This window comes from Ammospiza caudacuta, chromosome 1, assembly GCF_027887145.1.
Source record: "Ammospiza caudacuta isolate bAmmCau1 chromosome 1, bAmmCau1.pri, whole genome shotgun sequence".
NCBI lineage: Eukaryota > Metazoa > Chordata > Aves > Passeriformes > Passerellidae > Ammospiza > Ammospiza caudacuta.
The window spans coordinates 42963672-42974178 of record NC_080593.1 but is presented as its reverse complement, the minus strand read 5'-3'; the positions used below and the strand labels follow the sequence as shown (position 1 = coordinate 42974178).

General features: G+C 40.3%; 1 protein-coding gene across 4 annotated transcripts in view; it reads right to left on the bottom strand.

The window, feature by feature from the left end:
* Positions 1-60: 60 nt before the first annotated feature.
* Positions 61-10507, bottom strand: part of ANO10 (anoctamin 10) — a 143605-nt gene continuing 133158 nt past the window's right edge. For all 4 annotated transcript variants that reach the window (XM_058806385.1, XM_058806403.1, XM_058806393.1 and 1 more), the window contains one exon: positions 61-918. In XM_058806385.1, the coding sequence (XP_058662368.1) occupies positions 883-918 (36 nt within the window). In that variant the 3' untranslated portion in view covers positions 61-882. The remainder of the gene's footprint in view (positions 919-10507) is intronic.

Below are 10507 nucleotides of genomic sequence, written 5' to 3'. Positions count from 1 at the left end.
GCTACCTTCCTGTGAAATGCAAGGAAAACCAAATCAGATATTCACTACAAACACAAGTACTGGTGTATCAAGTATCAACTTTAATTGATCTGTTTGCTCTTAGTTCATTTAACCAGAAGATCCATTCATACAATACTGCAGTTCAGAATCCAGGGGAGCAATACCAAAATCCAACATAAATTAGAAAATAAATATACTTCATAAGTCACTGATCAGCAATCTGTTTCCTACTAATTTTTTTTTACCTAGCTTTTGAAAAGATTTTAGCTGGGACCTATTTAGAGAACTAGCAAACAGGACTATATAATACATACTCTATAAATATTTATGTTCAACTATTTCTCAGATCACATAATGAAATACATTGTTGTTCTCTATGAAATGTATAACATACTTAAATTAATTTGCTGTGGACAAGCAGTAGCTAATAAGCAAATCTTTGAAATAACAGAGGATTGTTTACCTATTGTAATGAAGGAACAGAAGGGGCAATAACCATAAAGGGAGAGTAAATTAAATAATAGTCTGCTTTTTTTTTCCCCTTCAGAAAGTTGCAGCTGAAAATTCTAGTGAGCTTCTGGATGCTTCCTCACAGGATCTGTTTTCAATCACTCAAAGCACAGGGAGTCTGGCAGACTTTATCCAGACCTGGCATGAGCTGGAGTGCTTTATTTGGTGTTACCTTCACAAGCAATTGCATATGAGAAACAAAGAGAGCAGGAGAAAATACAGTTTTGTACAGTGTCAGGCAAAGATTATTCACCAAGTTTCATAAAAGCAGGTGCCACCTACTCAGTAGATAGCGGAGGGTGCGCTCCGAGCGCCATACACGCTGGCTCCGCCTCGCCTGTGACCGCCTTAGTCATCCTCATTCCTCCGTGTTTACTCCTTCAGCGACTCCGCCGCCAGCTGCATTTGCTGCCAGGAGAGAAGAGCAGAGAGAGACGCTGAGTGCAGCGGCAGCAGGAGGAATTACCAAAGCAGCTAGAGCCCAGGACACTCCAGAATCCAGCTGACTAATAAAACCGCACCGAAAAAAGAGCTTGAGCATTTAAAAACAAAAACCACCACTCTGTCATGCCTGATTTTTACAAAATACACGATTTTAACAGAGGCAATACTCTTGTCCACCAAAACACTCATCAAATAGCAACACAATTTGTATGTTAATTAATTATTTTTGTGATGAATAATCCCTTATGTGAAAGTCATTTATCCCTAAATATTTAGGCTTTTAAGCTGATCTCAAAAGGTCAATGAACTGACAAACTGCTGCCCCCACTTCCCATTGCAACAATCTGTTAACTGTTATTTCAGTATTTCTGTTGTTGTGAAATTAAATAAAAAAACATCCTGTGATATAAGAAGGAGGTAGCAGACTGCTCTGGTGATTCGTGTTATTTCCAATCCTGTTGATAATCAATTTTGTTTTCATTATCCTAGGAAGTCACCAGAGACATGTCACCATGTGAAACCAGGATAACAATCCCAGGTGATAAAAATATCTGCTGAGTAAAAGAAAACAGAGCTGCTCTGTGAAGCTTCTTGTTAAAGAGAATGTTTCATAACCCAGAATTTACAGAGGCTACAAGAAAGAGCTCAAACTGTGCTGAAGGCATCTCTCACACATCACCTGGGGGATGTCAGCCAAGGGCCTGGCAATGTCTGGAACCACCCTGAGATACCAAGAAATGGTCAGGGTGACTGAAGTGCCCCGAAGAAAAAAGACAGAGACGACAGTCTCAGGAAGGAGACGAGAGGGAGAGCAGCCCAAAGCACAGGCAGAGGAGCAGAGGCAAGGAGATGCCCAGCACTGCTGCAGTTCACTCATGCCCAGCATCACTGCCTCCTTGGAGCCAATTTGCAGCTTTCAACTCCTAGGCTGCTGTGTAGGCTCTGTGTCATTCCCCTGTGGAGGATGGACATGTGCTACTGAGCTAAAGTTGTTTCTTTTGCATTTGTGTTTGATCTCATAGAAATGGCCCATGACGTATGAGCTATTAGAAATAGAAGTATCTAAAAATGCTATAACAAAATTGGAAAAGACAAAGCTGCAAATAAAGTGTACACTATCATTCAGTTTCTATCCCACAACACAGGATACAAAGATGTCAGATGCTTTAACAGAGCACCTTCTACCTCTTCTTTGCTGCTAGTCTGGGCCTGAACCTATTCCAAAACACTACTCTGCATGCTAAAACACACCTACAACAACTTTTATTTACCATTTTTATCTGTATTTCCATGCCATCTATAAGTGAAGCAAAATTAGTTTGTAATACAAATATTTATATGCTTCTCCATAGCAACAGTGCAGGGAAAAACGCCACAGCTAAAGGCTGGAACACAGATAGATTCCTCTTCTACATCCTGATTCACTTATTTAAATAAATGTCTCAATAAAATGATAGCATCTTTAATTAAAGTGTCTTTTCCTCCTATTACAAAAACATAGACACAGAAGACAGCACCTTCATTCAGTTCCTGATCCATCAAATACAAACATTCTCTTATTTTAGAATGATTTTCATAAATTCTGAGTACTGGTGTAATTGTATGGGGATTGATGAGGAATGCAGAAGACTGGAAAGGTATTTTTATTCTCTGATCTCTGCAGGGCTGGCCAAAGTCTGGAAAAAAACCAAGCACGAGTGCTAATGATGACTAAATGTAATCTGTCCAAAAACTCTGTAAGAGCTGGACACCTCTCATTTATTTTTGAAGGCCCTCCTAATTTTAACTGAGCTAATCTTAAACTAGGATTGTCTTCTGCTGGCAATCTTATGCTATCATATTTAAAATACATGACATGAACAAACAAATATCCCAGCTTCTTGAGCAGGCCAGTGAGTAGAAAAACCTCTTAAAATAGCTTCACATGGCACACAAGGGCTGGGCAAAACCAGTCCAAATGCAGTCATACACATATTGCAGGAAATGAATCATAAGCCACGTGAGAACCCCAAGAGCTGTGTATTTAATTTCTTCTTTATAGTTTCTAATAGCAAAATGTATTTGGCAGTACCTGGCAGCAGCAGGCTCCCCCAAGAGCTATCACTTGGGCAAGCAACATGTGGTGGCACCTTTAAACAGAGAAATTCCTTGCCAAGTTCAGGCTGAAGAATTTTACAATTTTCTTTCTTATTTACTGCAAAAGTAAATGTTCCTGCTCAATGGGAAAATATTTCTCTAAGACAACATATGGGAAAGGGAGTGTATTTTTAAATTTTTATTGCTGAGAAAGGGAATTGATGAGGTACCTTTTAAGATCACTTTTCCCTTGACAGCCCCAACAGGTTCACTGGGGAACCTGTGGGGCTGAGTTAACTGCTCTTCCCTCAAAAAGACGTTTCTTTGTAAGCTTTAAGAAGTATTTTAAAAATATGGAAGAGAGATATTAAAAATGTCTTGATCTACTTGTTAAACCTACTAGATACATGATGACAAACCTCACTCATTTGAGGGGTATTAAAAGCCTCTCTGAACTATCAGAGGCACAGCTAAGAAATGAGTTGGCTCAAGAAGCCATTCTTCATTTATTATCAGCTGAGAGTTACTAGTGAAAGGTTTATGGTTAATGCTCTGTTTTATGCAGCACCCTTAGCAACGGCAGCCTGTGCATGCAATACATGAGTGAAACGTGTTTAAACTGGTATTAATTTTAGTGGGGCTACAGTGTTGTTTATCCTAACATTCTACTATTAGGAAATGCTCTAAATATTTATCTGCTGTAATTCAATAGATTTGCTATTTCCATTTTATTAAGTTTAAATTTCCTTGTAAAGCACATGTAATATAATTAGACAGTACTTCCAGGAGAAATAGTAAAACCCCTTTAATGTGGTTTACAAATAGGCTTTGCCAATTACTTAGATTTTCCTACATTTCAACATTAAATTTTCTGAAAGGACTTCATTAAAATGGAACAGATCCTTTCACACCACACACAGAGCTGTATACCAAGCATGGAAATCAGGCTACTTCCTTTGTGGACTCCAGAAACACCAACCTCAATGTACAGGGTAGTTCTCCAGTTAGAGGGGCTATGGAAGCCTAAACATGTGATTTAGTGCTGCCAACAATACCAAAATACAAATTTAAATCGCTAAAACCATGAAATAACAGAAATACACAGCTGCACCAGAGACCTCAACTACAGCAAAACCCCAGGAGCTGTCAAGGGATTTAGCAGAGCAGTGCCAGGGCTTGGTTCCCCAGCACTGGAACTCAGAATTCCTGTCCCAGTGCTGGTTCTGCACACACTCACAACCTAATCAGACACTCCCACCTTTCCTTTATGGTTTCCGTGGGACAGCCAACATTTAACAGACACTAACAGCACTAAAGCCTTTGCTGCTTTAATGTTGATTTACTGCCCTTGCTGAGCTCTGTGTCAGATGCTCACAACACTGTTAATTTCCAGTTATGCCCAGACCTGGTAAGTCAGCCTCTAACTACTCCTCATTTTACCACTGTGTGTGTTAATGCCAACTGCCAATTCAACCACAACCTGAGGAAAACAATTTAAAACACAGAAAGTGTATAAAAGTGAAAACCAAAGAAACCAGGATCTATTGACTCACTGGACTGGTGCTTTTCCACAGGTAAATACTCATATGTACATACTCAATGTACACATAAGTTTGTACATACGAAGAACAGATATGTAAATAGTTTATATTAAATATAAGAATACATGAAAGAAGATGTTTTTTATCAGCAACCTCATCTTCTGGTTTTCCTGTACACACCATGTGGAACAGCTCATAAGCAGTTAGAAAGAGCAGTGGTACATGGTATCTTTCCCACTTTCCAGCATTAATTATAATATGAAAACATGACGGATATATATTAAATTCTTCTTTTGTAATGGTGTCCAATCACAATAATAGTAGCTTCTTGGCTCTTGAGCTGTCTCAAGAACCATATCAGCCTAATCTGTAAGTACCAACCAGTTACAGAAGAGGCAAATAATCACCCACTTCAAAACTCAGTAAGTCTCTTCCACATGTAGTACTTTATTCTGTGTAAAGGTTTAAAAGCTTATTCAATGGAAATTTGTTCTCACTGATTATAATGGTGTAAGGTTACGGTAGCTTCATACCTGGAATGACAAATCTTCCCTCAGGGTTTCTGTCTGTGGCACTGAACACTCTGCAGCAAATGGTGCTTCAGGACTCTGGGCTTGGGTTACTTGCATTTCTGACTCTGACCACTTTTCCAGCAACATGTTTGTTTCCTTAGCTGGAGATGGTAACTGATGCTTCTTGACAGCAGTAATAACCAGTCTCTGTACTAGTACACTCCTGTTTTATAAATCCCAGGACCACACAGCCACAATGCAACACTGAATGCTTATTTTGAGTTAAGTCATCCTGCACAACCCCTCATTCTTCTTGAAAGCTATTGATTTCCGGAATACAGCTTCTCCCCTACTTCAGTAGTATGATAAAAGATTTGTAGGAACAGTTTCACAACTTCCTCATCTCCCAGAGCCAAGACCAATGGCCCTGTGATGCTGCAACCCAGTGGAAAAAACCCTCTATATATAGGAAAGCCACACATGAGCATTAAACAGTCAAATGCAGAATTTTATAAAAAAGCAAGAAAAATTTTAAACTGAAGATAACAAAGAAACAAACCCTGAAATGTCACTCTCACAAGGACTGTGAGCAATTACAGTAATTTAAATTTTTGAGGAATATTTACTAATCTCCTTACTTCTAGGCTACACCGAAAAGACTGTATCTAGTTTTGGGCCCTCCAGTATAAGAAGGATACTGATCCACTCTGCCAAGCTAACTGAATCCAAGATGGGCAGGGAGGTGATGCACATGCCCTGAGATAACTGCCCACATCTACAAGGAGGGCAGCAAGAAGATGGAATCTGGGTCTTGGCCAGGGTGCACAACCAGAGAGCAAAAAAATGAAGTGGTCATTAAAAAATAAGCCAAGAAAGCCCCAGCAGAAAACATTTCACTACAAGGACAACTAAGCACTGCAGCAGAGGCCCAGGGAGGTTTTGGAGTCTCTGTCCTCAAAGCACAGGAAACCCCACCCTCCCACAGCCCTGGGGTCTAAATTTGGTGCCAATCCTGTCCTGAGCAGGAAGCAGGACCACTGACCTTCTGAGGCCCCTCCCAGGCTGGGAGATTTTTACAGTTGTTTCTACAGGAATTGTGACAGGAAGTTTGCCTGGACTCCACAGACCCAAAATGGGAACTGCTACAAGAAATAGAAAGTAATGGGAAAGAGCAAAAAAAAAAAAAACAAAAAAAACACTCTCTTCTTTCCTTTCTTGTATGCCTAATTCAAGACAGAGTACCAAGTACAAAGCCAGTGTTAATGAAACAAAAGGTTTGCAAAATTAGTAAGTGCAGAGTCAGGAAAACTTGCAGAATCACATAATTTGTGCCTTGGAGTATTGTACCTGATTAATAGCACTGTGAGGAATTGCAGTCAAAGCAACCCCATTTGTAGTACATTTTTTTCCAAGATTTTTTCCTGATCTACTTCAGATTGTCTCTGATTTAAATTGCAAAGTATTAATTAATACTCATTACAATATTCTTACAGTATTAGTCACCCTTTGCTGAACCCTATTTTAGTTCAATAGACAGTACAAAAATGAAGAATAGTGGAAGTCACACAAGACAGTCTAACAGTATTTTCTTCAGAATATAGCTTATGCATTCTGCCCCTCAAAATAATTTACATTATTTTTGTCCTCATGTAGCTCATATTTCCTAACTTTTTTCACCATAACTGGCCAAACAGTTGCCAAGTGACAGATAAATACAATGTTAAACAACATGTAAATGCCTGATGAGGAGTGGGTGCCCAAACCACCCTCCCAGGATGCCAGCCCAGCCCAAGGGATGCTCTCCCTTTAGCTTATGCAATTACCTCTCACCCAATCAGCAGCTGGTCAATAGGTTTTGGAGTCAGAAACTATCGACTGGCTATGAAAGAAATGATGCAAAAAATGATGCAATGTGACATGACCTTGGTGACATCTCAAAGGGGAGGGATGGCCTGTGCAGTCCCACACTCATTTCTTTAGTTCTGTGCCCTGGCTCATGCAGACATCACTATGGTTTAAGGGTGCAGTTGGCCCCTAGGTTAACAGCACATCAACAACGCTTTAACGGTTTCAGGGTGAGCAATGATACAATTCCTTTTCTCAGGGGTTTTGGAGGATGCAATTACCTGCTTCCTATTACTAGCTACCATCAAGAGAAAATGAGTGAACCACACTATTCTGCCTCTCTGAAGTTTAACAAGCTTTTTCACTAAGCAAGGTGAGCAGGCACACCCCCTTTGGAAGAGAAATACTCAGCACTTGGAGAGTTTAATGAGCCTTCTGGACACAAATTCCTAATATGTGGATATGGCTGACATTGAAGCTTAACTGCAGACATAGCAGTGGTAGCTTTATACCAACTGTAATCTCCTTCCCTGGAGATACTCACAAGCCATCTGGACAGAGTCCTAAGGAGCATGCTGTGGGGTCCCTGCTAGAGCAGGGAGGTTGGACTAGCTGATCCCAGAGGTTTCCTCCAACTGATCCATTCTGTGGTTCTGTGAAAGCAGTAAAAGGCTGGATAACAAGCAGGCAGCTCAATCTGCCCTAATTTGCCACTGAAGCTCACATGCCTTGCACTCACTCTGCTGAAAGCAGCCAGACAGCCTCTGGAGCAGCGCTGGCTGTGGTGGCGGCACTGCAGGGGGACAGTGAGAGTCCTTCCTCCTCACACTGCTTAAGTGGCCAACTGCTTGGGTGATAGAAAAAATACACAGCTTCTGCAGAAGACACGTTTCAGACTATGTGTGCTTTCAGGCTCTCTGTGCTTCCATTTTTTCCAGCTTAAAGCTGGAAGGAACCTGCTGGGTCACAGACACAAGCCTCCCTCGAGTGCACAAACCCACGTCAGAGAGGTTCAGCCAGGGAGACCACACAGCATCAATTCCGGTGTTGCACAGGCCAAAACCCACAGCTCTTGCCAACATCCTTTGGCAAATCTATTGTACAAAAGGCAAGAGACCAGTTTAAACTATTTAATGCCACAAAATGAGCAGAGGAAAAACTCAAAAGAGCATGAACGTGTCTCCCTGTAATCCATGCAACAGGGAATAGACTGTGTGAAAAACAGAGACAGTCTCTCCAAATGAATTATGCTCAACCCTCAGAAGACAAAAAAAATATATTCCACTACTTTCTGGACACAAAGTTAGTCATCCCCGGACCCCAGGCACATAAACCCCAACATCTAAGCACTACTGAAGTCCTACCCAGCCTCTGCTCTGCCAGTGGACACAAAGGCATGGCTAACCTCAGCCCAAGCCAGCTGGTCTCAGTTTTACCCTGGATTCACATTTCTCTCCAAATTTCCTTATTTGTGGAGTCATAAAGAGACCAACTTGGTTTCAAATAAAACAAGTAACAAGATAAGAACTTTACTCCTCTGTGCAGAACATTCACTGGGTAATCTAGATCAGCCTCCAGATATGAAATTAAGAACTCAACTTCAGGCACTATCTTTGGAAATTACCATTTGTACATAAATCTGACATAAATAAGTAGAAAGATTTGCAGGGGGCATGGTGTCCTCTGTCCTGCTACCACACAGCAGCCACAACACTGCAAGTACAAAATTTCCATTTCTTTGTGGCAGGCAAGAAACTTCAGCCTCACAAATACGCCTGAAAATGCCAGAGAAATCAAATGTCTGAAAAACAGAAGTAGAAAACTTTATAGTGTATCTGAAGTAAAAACAACACGTTAAGAAATACAGACTTCAGTGCTGGGCAGACACATAGGGAAAGTAACCACTCATGTGAAGGGAGTTTGTTCTAAGAGGAAATTTGCCTCTTTCTTTATCTCTTGTATCAGCATGAAAAGTAAGTGTAATTCTAAATTAACTGTCACCAGAATATTAAAAAAATATTTTAATATAGTAAGTAAGGTAGGAAAAACTAGTCAATGTTTAGATTATTTGATGAAGAACTATTTTCAATTCTGCTCAGGAGTTTATTAGGCAAGGAGTCCCAGGCCACCAATGAAGGGACCTGCCAGGCAATCTTATTTGTTTTCCTCCCCTGCAGAAGCTCTCCTGACCCAAGCACATATTATTACAATATAATTTTGAGTAATATTTTCACTCTTATTTTTCTCTCTTCTACTTCCTGTGAGAGCTCTGCAATTGCCTGGTTACAGTCTAGTGAAAAATAATCAACATAGAGCCAGTAAACAATTTCTAGTTACAGTAATTATATAAATACTCTGAAGCAATCAACTCTGTGAATGTTAAAGTATTTCAAATAGGTCTTTAAATACTTACAAAATGGCAGTGGCACCACTTGACAGAACTTCTTCCTTCACCAGAGATACCTGTGAAAAGGCATCCTGCCACATTCCCAGCTCTTTGGGAAGACTATGCACCCATAGAAAGAAATAGTTTTCCCTTAAACACTGGGCCAAACACAAGTATCAACTGATTACAGGCTATTGATTTGCTCTTAAATCTATATTTAAGTTGGTATGTCTCTGATCAGATGCAGTCAGTAACTCAAATTAGTTACGGTGGATTTATGGTTTGATCTGGCTCAGGAAGCTCTTGAACAAAGCACGGGCAGAGGATGGAGAGATAAATATTATTCCTGCTTTTCACCCTATCCCAGACATCTGCATGTTGCCACTTTAGAGCTTTAGGCACCAGGATGCAACTATACACAAAGGACACAGCTGACCAAATGTGCCATTTTCATTGAAGGGGCACACCTGGACAGAGAGCACGACCCTCACTGTACTACAAAAGTCCGTCTAATAAGCAGGTAGGAGAGTTAAAGGTTGGTTTGGTAGTTTAAAACTGCATATCTTCAAAATGAGTAAAGTTGTAATAGCTGACATAGTCCTAAATTATAGGTATGGCAATATTTACAGATTTATAATCTTTATGAATTGCCCTGCTAAGCCTGTTGCAATTTTGAACAACTTAGCAAAGGGTAAAGGTCTGGTTTCCATGAAGGCAATGGCAAAGTTCTCTTTTACTTCAGTGAAACCAGACTTTGTCTTTATATGCTTCCTGTGTTAGGACTGAACAAAATACTTTTTCCAACACATTAGTGGGAAGAAAACCTCTTTGCTGCTCACAACCTTTGTTTTGAAGTGATGAAGTGCTCTGCCTCTACAGCCTCCTGTTCAGAGCTACCTCCACTGTATCAGACCCTCACAAAACTCTGTGCCTTTCTGCCTCTAATACCATCAGCAATTTCTTCGCAAAGCTTTATGAAATTCTTTTGCAATAAAGTGCAAATTAAAGCTGTATAAGAGCTACTATTTTCAGTCTGAAGAGAGATGATATTTTAAGCAGCTCTGTAATATAAAGACAAAGAATGACCTCTAGGTATGTTGAGTATTAGCGTTTATTCTCTTTCTGAGATCTGCTTTAGTGCCTTTGAACACCCTATGCTATGTAACTGAGAAACTACAGAAAAAGATTTTGGG